At 44.3% G+C, this 14,180-nt stretch overlaps 1 protein-coding gene across 1 annotated transcript; it reads right to left on the reverse strand.

Annotated features, from left to right (window-relative positions):
* Positions 1 to 1,425: 1,425 nt before the first annotated feature.
* On the reverse strand, positions 1,426 to 11,635 carry LOC123258306 (the record flags this gene model as incomplete). The annotated part of the gene is made up of 3 exons (XM_044718177.1): positions 1,426 to 1,488; positions 2,097 to 2,347; positions 6,548 to 11,635. Coding segments are annotated over 3 exons (5,402 nt in total), but the record flags the coding sequence as incomplete, so codon positions are not given.
* Between the last annotated feature and the right edge of the window lie 2,545 nt (positions 11,636 to 14,180).

Genomic DNA, 14,180 nt, shown 5'->3' on the forward strand with positions numbered 1-14,180 from the left:
TGAGAAGTGGGGTTGAAACAGCTTTGCAATCCGAGAATCTGAATCGCTCCAAAATCCTTGTGGCATATCCTTGTTGGCTAATTTTTAGTCCATTTTCTTGTTTCTTGATTTCGAGTCCCAAGAAGCACTCAGCCTTGATAGAGACAATTTTGAACTCTAATTTTAACTCATCCAAAAATTCTTCCAAATCTTGCGTATCTGTTGCTGAGTAGAATCTTTTTGCCATTTCTTTCCCTGACGTAGAGACATGGGTCTGCCTCGCTGACTTTGAAATTGTGTTTCCGCAGGAAACCTCCGAAGCGTTCTTGCCAACATCTCGGCCCTTGCTTAAGCCCGTAGAGACCCTTCTTCAATCTGCAAACAAGCCCCTGTCCTTGCTCGTATCCCTCAGGTTGTTGCATGTAAATTTCCTTGTCGTCAAATTCACCGTATAGAAAAGCCGTCAAGACGTCAAACAGGAACAAAAACAAATCATTTTTGGCTGCAACGCTCAACACTGAGCGGATTTTTTACATTCTTGCGACAGAGCTAAAAGTTTGGTCGTAATCAATCATTGCCTTTTTCCACTCGACGTTGCTGTTGATGGCTTTATGGAAGGAATTCTCGGCTGCTGCTACGTAGTCATCCAGATGCTCTTCTACGACGTCCTTGGATCCAAAATCTTGGAAAGGTAGGTTGCCGCCTGGTTCACATTTGCTGAATTTCTCTTGAAATTTTACATCCCTCGACACGACTACTTTGTGCTTCTCTGGTAAGTAAATACGATACCTCTCATCGCCGTCGTAACCCACCAGGTACCCCTTTTCAGCTTTTTCGTCCATCTTCTTCCTTTTTTGGCATGGAATGTGGAGGATGATTCGAAGATGTTTGATTTTTGGTTTCTTGCCCAGCCAAAGTTGGTAAGGGCTCAGACCCTTCAACGAAGATTTGCCCGTCCTATTGAGAACGTAGACTGCTGTGCTGACCAACTCGGCCCAGCACTTGAATGTTCTAGCCATTTCGACTATCGTTCGATTCCCTCTCTCGACACCACCGTTTTGTTCTGGAGTATACGGAGCGGTGAGTCGAAAAGTTATACCAGCTTCCTGAAGAGTTTCTCACACTCCTGCACAGTCGAATTCTCCTCAATTGTCGCTCATGAATTCTCGAATGTTGGGCGTGCTTGTTGCTGGGCGTGAGAAACCATGTGTCGTAGCACGACTTGACCTCTGATTTTTGCTTGACGATGTACCCATATCGAAACCTGGTGAAATGATCCTTAAAAACTACCAAATACCTCTTCTTCTGGAAAGAATCCTCAAATGGGCCGCAAACATCGCCTGACATCAATTCTTCTGGCTTCGTCGCTGGTTTCCTCGTTCCAAATGGCAATCGATGCGCCTTTCCAAGGATGCAAGGCTCGCAAAAGCTACTCTCAAGATTGTCTTAAATGCCCATTTCTCTTTTGAGCATGTCCTTGATGTGGTTCTTGTCCTGATGTCCCCATCTCTCGTGGTAGAGTTGGAGAATTGACAACGTGTTTTGTTGCACCGTTGTCTATCCACCAGTCGACCTCTGAGTTTGCCTCTGCTGCAAACACGCCATTGTGGACTGAGACGAGAGTTACCGTTGGTTCTGCACAATTTCCTTGTTCAGGATTCTGGTAGCTCGGCTTCGGACGTCCATCCTTCTTCCATTTTATGCAGTTCCTCACCCAGTGCCCCTTTTTCTTGCAATAGCGGCAGGTATCGAATCTCCGACCAGATGCTCCTGCTATGCTATGCTATGGTAGAAAAAGCCTCCTGACTTTCCTTTTCGTCATTTTCTTTTGTTCTAAAATTTCTCTCAAACATGACAACTTGATTAGTTAATTCGTCGAAAGTCTTTTCTTCTTCTTTTGTCAAGAGCATCCAACTTTGACGGAACGTTTCAAAGGTTTTTGGCAAAATATGTAGCGTTTTACAAACAAGTATTAAATCTGGCAGCTCAGATTCATTTATGACCTTTAAAGCCTGATTTAAATCGTTCCATAGACTACGCAATTTTGCTATGTGGGTTGATACATCGTTACCTGGATTCCAAGAGAAAGCGAAAAACTCGTTGCATATCCTGAATACCTGGACCTTCGCTTCAAACTGATTTTTCAGGGCTTCCCACGTATCGTGTGCTGTCTCCTTGTCCATGATCTTCTGGTACCCCGAGTCCGTGACCGCAGTGGTAATCATGGATTTTGCATAGCTGTTGGCCTTACGAAAAAAGTCTCTCTTCTCCTTGTGCTTCTTTTCATCTGCTGTTGAGGCACCTTCTGACAATGGATCCGGTTTGACGATCTTTCCGTCCAACGCGTCGAGAGCACCGTCGTGATAATCTATCAGGTCCCTTATTTTTCTTTTCCAAATCGGCCAATCGGTCGCGCCTTAGAGCTTCGTGACGTGCTTCGCCAAATCCATCGTAATCGAGCGAAATTTACCTTTTTCTTTTACTTTAAACTGAACAAAACGTTCCTGGGCCCATAAACTATTATTACTTTTACTTCTTTAGTTATTTAGGCCAGTAAATAAACGATATTTCTTGAAAATCAAACTCTTGTTTATTTACTCTCTTCGACAGCTTTTAGGTTATGTGTTTTTGTTTTGATTCGATACAATCGTTTAATGATATTAAAAGCGGCCTCTGACTTGGCGGGTATTTTTGAATTTGAAACATTTATCTTTAACATTTTTAACCAATTTTGTAATGATTTTCACACTAATCCGGGATCTTGATCCATTTTTATTGTTTTTGGTTTACCTAACATATTAAATATTTTAAGTCATGCTTGTTTACTTTGGATCCAATCTGTGGTATGAGTTTCTATAATTGAAACAAATTTCGAATAGATATCAATACAAGTTACAAATTTTCTTTGATCAATAAAATAATATTTCTCACGGATATCGTAGAAGAGAAATAGTAGATGAAGGCCGCTAAAAATAATGTAAACGGCGAGTGCATATTGTATAAGCAAGATAACCTTAAGATTTGTTTTTGTGCTATTCCCTTATGCCTAAGTTTTCAGCTACAACCCTCATCTAAGCGCTTTCATATATAATAATTCAATATATGGTAAAATTTGATCGATTTCTTCTCTTAGGTGTACCGCGGAAATTGTGGGTGATAGAACCTATGTTTGTTCTAGACTTCGGTTCAGGGGAGCTTAAAGGTTATAGAGCATGTGAAATTATGCATGGAGATTTTTTGCTGTTGGCCTGTGTTATTAATAAACCATATTTTATAATGTATGAATAATAAACACTGTTCTCCATGCTGATCGAGAAGCCGCCATAGAAGCTTGCATAAAAATGGGGCCTAGCAAATATGATAGGCCATGGTAGGGTGGCACAAAAACGACCCAATGTAACCTGGGGGTGTAAGATTATTTGTTATTTTGGTTCTTCATATGTCTCTTAACCCTCTCCATTTTTCTGTGTTGAGCTTATCACTCTTTTTCCGGCCAGAATGGCAAACTTATTTCTCACGCATATTTCGAATATTTAAGATTCTAAGAGCACCCCAAGTCTGCAGCTCATCGAACACCACTACACTTGACGACGAGACAGAGCAGGACTACAAATGCGTGCAACGCTCAGTCAGGACTAGCATCTGCTCTAGGTTATCCGTTACAATGTAGAGCTGTGGATGGAAATCGTCACGGAATACCATTACCTCATAAACCTGGAACCAAATGATGGACGCACTGATGCTACATTTATGTTTGTACGAGCAGAATATTTTTCATTTCTGGCCGAAGAATCCCAACCAAACTCAGTATCAACGCAAAAGCCCACTAGCACATCTTCGGTTGCAATACCATCAGTCGACCTCCCAAAATTTGACGGAGATTACCGGCAATTCGGGTTCATTGTTCGAAATTTCATTCCATTCAACGAAATTTTCATGGAATTCATCCACAATAAAGACAATAGCAACGCAGTAAAATTCCGGAATCTAGAGAATCATATAACAGGTGAAGCCAAAAACCTAATCTTAACATCAATTGGCGGAAAGGGCAGTTACCAGGATGCCTAACAACGGCTAAAAAATCGATATCATAATGAACGGCTGTTTATTAAGTCCACATTTCAAGAGCTTTTCGTAAATCCCAGAACTAATGGATCAGCGAACCAGCTGTGCAGCTTGCATGATACCGTGCTCGGAACGGTCACCACTCTCAACGCTCTCAAAGTGTCAACAGTCATCTGGGATCCGAAATTGATACACATCATTAAGGAAAGATTGCACCCACACACGCTGTCATCTCTCGATCTATCGTGAACGAAGTATATATTGCTGTCCTTTCCAGTGTTTCATTAAATCAGTATCTACATCAGCTGGCTTTGGGTTGTAATTGTCGATTTTATGGAGTAGAATTTTTCTTCAAAAAACCCCATTACATCCTAGGGGGTAGCTAGGTACATCGTGCCCTGATCCGGCCGCCAGGCACCAAAAAGCGTATCCTGCCCAGCGTGTGCCTGGGAGATGCGCCTATCCTAATCTGCTAACACGGATTAGGTGCCGGCCACGGCGGAAGGGCATAAACGGAGACAGGAGCAGCGTCGACGACATCGGAATGCGGGGTCGGGAAAGCCAGTTGTATTATTGTAATAAAATACAATGTTAGCACTTCCAGTTGTAACTGTGATGCAATATATACATTTACTTACGGCATCATTCATTTTACTGAAATTGGCTGTTTTTAAGATAGTTTTAAGTTTGCCATGCTCACAATTTTTAATCATTGTGTTTATAGCTTCCTTAGTACTTAACCTATCAGCATGTTCGAAAGGTAAGCCTTCGTCTATATATGCCGCTTCTAGGAGCATTCAAAAATTGTCGATTTCCGCAGTGAATCTTTCTGCGGTCTTTCTTTTCTGGGATGTGCTTGCCATTTTAGCTTTCATTACGTTGGATATTTCACCGACATTTTTTTGTTGTAATTTTTTTACTATTTCATTTTATCTTCACTCTGAATTTTCTAGACTGTTGATCCAACTATTTTGGATTTTATTATCTGAACAGCAATATTTTCGTATGGTCCTTTTGTTATGTTTTAGAGCTGTGATAAACCTTTGTAGAGGTCTTTTTTGGACGTTAAATTCAGGAATGGCATTTGAAAAGTCTTTTATATATGCCCTTTGAGCAGCTACCTCGTCTGCCATTTTGTTTTATTTTGTATTTGATATACTGATTGTTGGGCCAAATTTCCAAAATGGTTCTTTAGAGCGTTTCGTCCTTTTTTTTTAAACCATAAATCCCATTTAGTGGAATTACAGCTCCAGCTTGTGCGGTTCCCACTGCATACTTACAGTCCACCTCCCGTCCAACCGACCAAGGGACGCTGCCGCGTAACGTAAGGCTCGAATCGCAGGAATCAATCCGAGATAGTTTAAGCGAAGAATAGGAGAAAGATATCACGAGGAAGAGTGTTGCATAGATAAGGCTGTTAATATAAGCGACTTAAGATTGTTAGTGGAGCAAAGTTACAAGATGTGGTAGAGACCATTGTAGTCCGAACATAATACCCTGAAAGGATCGTGTTGGGCATATGTCGAGCTACAATGGCTGAGGAGTAGAGGACGAAAGTTTCTAGTACTTCTACTAGGAACGTTAAAATTAACGCTTGTTAGTAGATGCTGGCTGTCTACATTTCCATAAATAAGATTAAATGGGAACATGGCACCCAGCATCGTTCTACGGTTTGTTAATGATGGTAAGTTGATTAGTAAAAGTCTACTACGATAAGAGGGGAGATAAAGATTTGCATCCCAATTAAGTCCCCTAAGAGCGAAAGTCTTGAAGTTTTTTTGTACAGATTCGACGCCGTCGGGCAAGATTCCTTTATTTGTGCATTTATGGCCGAGGAAACTAACTTCATGCATGAAAAATGAAAATTTTCAGAAAGTAACTTTAGGTTGTTTTGCCTACATTTCTCGAAAACCTCAGTTAAGTTCTTGAGCATGTGTTTTTCGGAGCAACCGATGACTATTAAGTCATCCAAATAAAGAAATGCTTCACTTTGCTCCACTAACAATCTTAAACCGCTGTGCAACACTCTTCCTCGTGATATCTTTCTCCTACTCTTCGCTTAAACTATCTCGGATCTATTCCCGCGATTCGAGCCGGGACGGGAGGTGGGCTGTACGTATGCAGTGGGAACCACGCAAAAAAATACGCAATATATATATATAAAATTATAGAAATCCTCATAGTCGACAAGACGAAATTCAAAAACAAGTCCAAAAACTCATAAACGATAAAATAGTGGAACCCTCTGTATCTCCTTATATTAGCCCGATTTGCTAGTACCAAAAAAGTCACTCCCAAATTCGGAATATTCGGATATAAGAGCTGGCTCAATCGCTTGATTTCGCCATCAGTCTAACAAAGCAAAGCAAAACTCACACGCCGAACTTGCAATCGACGCTTCTAGTGCCTTCTTCTTCTCTAGATAAACTTATTGTGTGCCCAGTTTCCAAAATTGAATTGTTAATTAATGCAGTTTTTAGATTTACAGTGACCGTTCATCAACATCCCGGCCTCCCCTGAAACACGGTTTCAGAATTTGGTAATAGGGCGATCTTGACAATTGGACGGGTGGTTTCTCCAGTTGGAGTCCTAAGTCGTACAGCGCGGACCATTCCATCCTTCCCTGGATACGTTTCGATGACTCTTCCGAGAGGCCATGCTGCTGGCGGGGTGTGAGAATCCTTAAGGAGCACGATGTCATCTTTGGCCATGTTGACCGATTTGTTCATCCACTTTGGCCGATGCTGGAGTGATGTAAGATATTCCATGTGCCATTGTTTCCAGAAGCCTTGCAGCATAGCTTGAGTCTTTTGCCAATAATCCAAACGGTTGATTGGTACAGTTGATAGATCGCCTTCTGGTACTGTCGTGTAGGGACGACCAATGAGGAAGTGTGCTGGCGAAAGATAGATGACCTCAGTGTCCGAAGTTGAGAATAGTGGACGTGAGTTGACCACAGCTTCTATTTGGGCGAGAAGTGTGTGCATTTTCTCAAAGGTGAGGACATTCTTGCCAATGACTCTATGAAGATGCAGTTTGACAGAGCGCACAGCTGATTCCCATTTGCCACCCCAGTGTGGTGCATGGGGGGGAATGAAATTCCAGTTGATTCCTTCGTCTGCCAGGGCCTTCAGTACAGTGTTGTTGTGTTCGTCTGATTTCAGAAGAGTTTGCATTTCGTTTAATACCCTTTTTGCCCCGACGAAGTTTCTCCCGTTGTCGCTATACATTTGCGAGCATTTTCCGCGGCGAGAGATGAATCGTCTGAGTGCCGCCAAGAATGTGTCGGTTGTAAGATCTGTCGCCAATTCCAAATGCAAGGCAGAAGTGGCTAGGCATACAAATAGGCAGATGTAACCCTTCTCCTTGCGTGGATTTCGTCCCTTGTGGACCTTGAGGGTGATTGGCCCGGCGTAGTCGCAGCCAGTGTTTGCAAACGGAAATGCCTGCCGAACCCGGACAGACGGCAGATCTGACATGAATTGGTGAGATGTGTGTTGCCGTTGTCTAAAGCATTTTAGACAGTCATGCGTGATCTTTCGAATGAGGTTGCATGCGCCAAACACCCAGTAGCGTTGGCGTGCGATCACGAATAACGCCGATACTCCAGGATGTAAGTGAATCCGGTGCTCATGTTCCAGAATGAGTTTCGTTATGCGATGAGATTTGGGCATAAATATTGGATGCTGCACATCCGCTGGCAGTTCTGAGTTACCTAAGCGGCCACCCACTCGCAGGAGTCCATGTTTGTCGATTTGCCGTGAGAGGGTGCGCAATTTTGATTTGTTTCCCAAATCTTGCTGGTTGAGGAGTCGCTTGTAGTCAGCTTGGAATTCGTCTTGGGCATGGCGCAGGTACAGGATCCGTGCGTCATGGATCTCCTCAAGTGTCAGCGTAGCGGTGTTGGATTTTCTGCGAGTGCGTCGGATGAACTTGAGAACGTAGGCGAGAATACGAAGTAGCTTCGGCCACGAGGAGACACGGTCGATCAGTTCATCCAATAGTGAGGTTTCAGTGTTGTATGTTCTCATTGTCGTGAAAGCGGAGCCTTTTACTTCAGCCTGGACTTGTTCATCTGAAATGAAACTAGAATGAGGAGTGCTAGGTGTTTTTACCCATTCAGCTTCGGTTGAGTATAGCCAGTGTGGGCCCTTCCACCATAGGTTGTGGTTTACTAAGTCAGCAGCTAGCATGCCCCTTGAAGCGCAGTCAGCAGGGTTGTCATCTGATTTGACATGTTGCCAGTGATCTCGTGGAATAATGCCGAGGATTTCGGCAGTGCGGTTTGCGACGAAAGTCTTTAGTTTGGCAGGTATGTGCGAGAGCCAAGCCAAAACAATGGTAGAGTCGCACCAGGCGTAAACAGTGACGTTGTAGTTTTTCAGTGCAGCTTTGACTGAGTTGATGAGTCGACTTAGTAGCAGTGCGCCGCACAATTCCAGGCGTGGAAGTGATTGTGTTTTGAGCGGTGCAACACGAGTCTTTGCAGCAATAAGAGTAACCTGTATGTTACCATCAGGGAGAGTGACTCTACTGTAAACGGCAGCGGCGTAGGCTTTTATAGATGCGTCCGAGAAGGCGTGCAATTCAATTGTGTCAGTAGAGTTGCCAATGTAGCGTGGAACCTCAAGTTCATTGAGCGTGTTGATATCGTTCTTGCATTTGAGATACCAATCTTCCAGGCTGAGCGGTAGCGGGCTGTCCCAGTCTAAGTTGAGAACCCAAAGTTCTTGGAACAGGATTTTGAATTGAATAACCACTGGAGCCAGCAATCCAAGTGGGTCTAAAATACGAGACACGTCTGATAAAACTTGCCGTTTTGTAATCTTTCCCTCGCTGGGCAAAGATACCTTGTATGCCAATGTGTCCGTGTGCGGTTGCCAATGAATTCCCAAAACCTTGTTCGTAGTTTCGAGTGGACTGTATGATGTGTTGTTTGTGATTGTTGTCTCAGGATCGACAACGCGGTTGCTGTTGGAAATCCATTTTCCAAGTTCGAGTTGAGCACATGACATTAGTTGAATTAGTTCTTGTTTATATTGTAGAAGCTTTTCCTCGGTGTCAGCTCCTGTTAAAACGTCGTCAACGTAGAAATCTTCAAGAAGAATGCGCGCAGCAGTTGGATACAAATGTTGGTAGTCTCTGGCCAGTTGCTCAAGAACCCGTACAGCCAGAAATGGTGCACACGCAGTGCCATAGGTTACAGTGCAGAGTTGGTAATGTAGAAGTGGAGCTGAAGGATGTTCTCTCCAAACGATACGTTGATAGTTGCGGTGATGCTTGTTGATCCAAATTTGCCTGAACATCTTGATGATGTCCGCAGAAAAAAAGTATTTATGTAGGCGAAAGCGTACGCATACATCGAACAGGTTTCGTTGAATGCTCGGCCCAACGTTCAGGGTGTCGTTTAAAGATTGACCAGAAGAATCTTGGAATGAACCGTCAAAAACTACTCGTAGTTTCTTTCCAAGTACCGGGTGATGTGGCATGTAGAATACCCTTCCATCGTTGGTGAGAATTTCGTCAGGGTTCATTTGGCGCATGTGGCCTAGAGAAATATACTCTTGCATGAATTTTACATACCGTAAGTGCAAATCTGCGTCTCTATGTAGACGGCGCTCCACAGAAGCAAAGCGTTGGGTTGCTCCCTGCAGAGTGTCAGTGAATTGTGGATCTGCATCCTTGAATGGAAGCTCTACGGTGTATCTTCCCTTGGAGTCGCGTGAGTGCGTGGTTTGAAAATGCTCTTCAACCTTAACATTTTCAGGATCATGGTGAGTGGTGATTTGGGAGTCCTCGATTTCCCAAAACCTTTGTAGAGTAGCATGGATATCGACTGTAGACAAAAATGACGTGGTGATTGATGGATTTTGATACGCAATCGATGTGATAACCCATCCAAAGATTGTTGAAATAGCTATTATGTTGCCTTGCGCATCCAGCTTCCTGTTGCCGGTTAAAATAGCCCATACAGAATCGGTGCCTAGTAGAACGTCCATAGGCGATGCCGAGTTGAATTCCGTGTCTGCAAGCGGAATCCCATTGAAGATCTCAAGGGCAGATGCATCAATGTTTTCCCTTGCCAGCGTAGATGTGATTTTTCCTAGAATATGAGCTTTTACTTGTAGCGAGTGATCAGAAACTCGAGACTTGATCGTGAGTATGCTGAATCCCCTCGTGGTATCGGCCTTGATTGAAGAAATGCCGGAAATGAGAATCCGCCCAGGAAACCGACTAAGACCCAGTGCCTTAATACAGCGTTCCGATACATATGATAACTCCGAGCCCGTGTCGAGTAGCACCCGGCAGTTTGTGTATGGGCCTTGAGAGTTGCGGATGTGTACCAATGCAGTTGGCAAAGTACATGTTCGTCCTACTTGCCCATGTGACAATAGGGTTGGCGTGAGTAGTGCCTGTGACATGTGACTCGCAGTCACCGATGTCGTGTCTGGATCCTTGTGATCGCTTAAAGACGTGGATGTGATTTGACCCTCGTTGGTCTGCATAGCATGCGTGTGTATGAGTGTGTGGTGTCTGCTGCCACACTGCTGACAGTTGTACTTTGAGCTACAGTTTGATGACCTGTGACCTGGTTTGAGACAGTTAAAGCAGAGAGATTTGTGCCTTACAAAAGAACGGCGTTGGTCGATAGACAAACCAATGAATTGAGGACACTTAGACAGTTGATGCCCATCCGTATTACAATTCACGCATTTTGTCAGCGCAGCAGTTACCATGGCTCTGCTTGTCTTCTTGTTGTTACCACCCTGTCTCGGTACAGGATCGCTTTGACACAGCTCAAATTCTTCACATCGTGCGTCCAGGAACTTGAAGAACTCTTCGACTTTTGGTGAATTTGAAGCACGGCTTGCATCTACCCATTTGCGGCGTGACTCTGGATCGATTTTGTTCAGCAATAAATGGATAACCCAGCAGTCTCGGTCCATATGGCCAATTGAGTCCAATGCACGGATGACCTCATTTGCACCATCTGATATGCTACGCAATATGGATACCTCTCCATTGTTAGTCGATGGTAGCTCCATAAAGGTGTCCAACAGGTTGTGAATAATTTGCCGTGGTCGATCGTATCTCTCGTTGAGGCGCTTCCAAGCGTTGTCATATGCCGTCTCAGAAATCGGCAAATGGCGTACCAAACTTGCAGCCTCGTCCACGAGGAACGATTTTAGATAGTGGTACTTTTGTATCTTACCCAGATGTTGCTTGCTATGTACAGTGCTTATGTACAGTGCTTTGAAGGCTGGCCACTCCTTGTAAATGCCACCAAACGGTTTTATGTGTATCTTCGGTAATTCTGTCTCCCTTACTGGCGCCGCGGCGTCAGCCTGGGTTGGTGTTGAAGTTGCTCCTAGGCGTTCGAAAAACTCTTGTTGTTGCTGCACTAAGCGAGAAATAGCGTCGTTGTTAGCTATTGAATCTCCTTCTGCATGTCTCGTTGTTGTTGTCGGCTCCTGTGAGCGCTTGAGGGAAAACAAAAGCGCACGGGCTTTTATGTACTTCGCCTCATACTCGTCGTAGTCATCCGCAGGATCAACCCAGCCCTCGACGTCGTCAAGCACGCTCAGATCATCTCCGGCAAGTTAGAAATCATTCCAAACCTTGTCGAGCCTGACTAGCAGTACCTCCACGGCGTCAACGCCGATTGATGCGCAAGAGTTTTCTGCTGTGTGTAGCAGTTTGGTGAGGCTGGATTTGAGACGGCCCCTCACTCCCTTTAGCCGTTTGAGTTGTTCCATCGCAATGGTGCTTTACTTTACTAACAATAACGAATCTGGCTCTGAAGCACCAAACTTCCTTATGATGATTAACTTTATTTATTGAAATATAAGAGCTGGCTCAATCGCTTGATTTCGCCATCTGTCTAACAAAGCAAAGCAAAACTCATACGCCGAACTTGCAATCGACGCTTCTAGTGCCTTCTTCTTCTCTAGATAAACTTATTGTGTGCCCAGTTTCCAAAATTGAATTGTTAATGAATGCAGTTTTTAGATTTACAGTGACCGTTCATCAACACCTTGACTTAACGTCCGGTTTTCACCAAATTGAACTCGAAAAAAGTTCATTATCTCATAACATCCTTTTCAACAAACAATAATTCATTCGTTTCACGCGGTTACGATTCGGTTTAAAAATAACTCTTTTCAGAGAGAATGACTATAGCTTTCTCTGGATTGACTATAGCTTTCTCTAGATTGGCAAATGTTCCATTGGCAATTTTCTAGAATGGCTGAGGAGTAGAGGACGAAAGTTTTTAGTACTTCTACTAGGAACGTTAAAATTTACGCGTGTTAGTAGATGCTGGCTGTCTACATTTCCATAAATAAGATTATATAGAAACATGACACCCAGCGTCGTTATACGGTTTGTTAATGATGGTAAGTTAGTAATGGGAAGTAATGATGGTAGCTACGATAGGGGGGAGGTAAAGATTTGCATCCCAAAGTCAGGAAGTTTTTTGTACAAAATCTATGTGATCTTCGTGTGTCTTGGACTCCAGACACACGATCCATACTCAAGAATCGGTCGGACCAATGATGTATATAACGTTTTAGTTATGTACGGGTCATTAAATCCTTTTGACCATTTTTAAATAAATCAAAGCACACCCATAGCTTTATTAACCATGGTAGAAATATGGTCGGTAAATTTAAAACTTAAATCTAATAGGACACCCTAACGAGATCGGTTAAAAGACTTGAGTTTACATTACGATCCATTAAACTTTAGATTATTTACTAAACACCAATTTTGAAGTTTATCCAAATCGCTAGTGAATTTATACTGAAGGCATAGCTTAACGTCATCAGCGTACATAAGTACAAGTCATAAGGCAAGTCGTTAATAAACAGTAGAGGTTAATGAACAGTGTAAAAAGTAGGGGTCCAAGATGGCTTTCTTGGGGCACCCCAGAGGTAACATCGTTAAAGAAGACACGTTGGGTAATCCCAGATAAGTAGCTCGAAATCCAGATAAGAAGATCAGTTGGGAATCCCAAACGACTAAGTTTACTTATAAGAAGCGAATGGTTAACAGAGTGTAACGAACTGTTTTTGCTATATTTTGCAAATGCAGCGACTAGCTCACAGAGGTTGAGGGTACGTTCCACCGAATTTATAGCTCGCCCTTCCGTCGATCTCCGATCCCCGCTCCGGGTTGGTGCCAATACACACGCCCTCCCAAACCTTGCGCCCGGCAGGTCGTGTGCTCTTGGTGCCTGGCACCGAAACGGCTCACGGTTCCCTTCGTTCGGACTCACGGACTCTAGTTGCGGGGCCTGTGTTGTTGCCGCTGTCCTCCGCGGGGTGCCGTGGACCTTTGGAATCTTTGGCTCGCTGTAATTGCCCTTTCGCCGTGGCCGGCACCTAATCCGTGTTAACAGACCGAGTGGCTCACCTCCCAGGCATACGCCGGGCAGGATATGCACCTCGCTGCTTAGCCGCCGGATCAGGGCACGAAGGGCCTACCTACCGCACAGGATACGCCCTCGGTACACCGCACAGGATTCGCCACTTGCCTCCAAACACCTGCGTGCCTACGCTCCGCAGGATCTATGGTAGGCCAGAGGTTTGGGCCTCGCGTCTCCTTTAACTCCAGGTGAAACGCTGTGCATACGCTCCAGCGCCTGGATCAGGATTCTACTGACTTTCCCGGGGTGTCCCTGCGTGGTTTTACTTCTGGGCTTGAGTTCCCGAGCTGGCTATACCTCGCGTTACAGGATCACACCTGGTTCGAACGGACAGGAGCAGGCAAGGCGTACGCCAGGCTGATCCGTTGTTGCCGTTTACCCTTGGCCCTCAGTTTTGCCGCGGATCCTTGATCCTTTCCCCTTGCTCCTTGCTTGACTCGAGTACCGCCGCCGGACTTACCCTCATGGGGTCCTTAAGCTATTGATCGAAGATCCTTGCTCACTCGCTTTAAAGCCTGCACTTAAGACTGTCGGACTTACCCCAAACTTTCCTACTCGAATGTCAGACTTACCCACTGGGTGTCTTTCACTCAACTCTTCCAGCTTCCTTAGAAGACTCGGCCCCGATTTGCTCCAGGGGCCCTCCTTATATAGTGCCAGAGGCGCCCGTTAATCCTCACAAATCTACCTCCTGCCGTTAATCCTTCGT

The sequence above is a fragment of the Drosophila ananassae genome, unplaced genomic scaffold (assembly GCF_017639315.1).
Source record: "Drosophila ananassae strain 14024-0371.13 unplaced genomic scaffold, ASM1763931v2 tig00000128, whole genome shotgun sequence".
Taxonomy (NCBI): domain Eukaryota; kingdom Metazoa; phylum Arthropoda; class Insecta; order Diptera; family Drosophilidae; genus Drosophila; species Drosophila ananassae.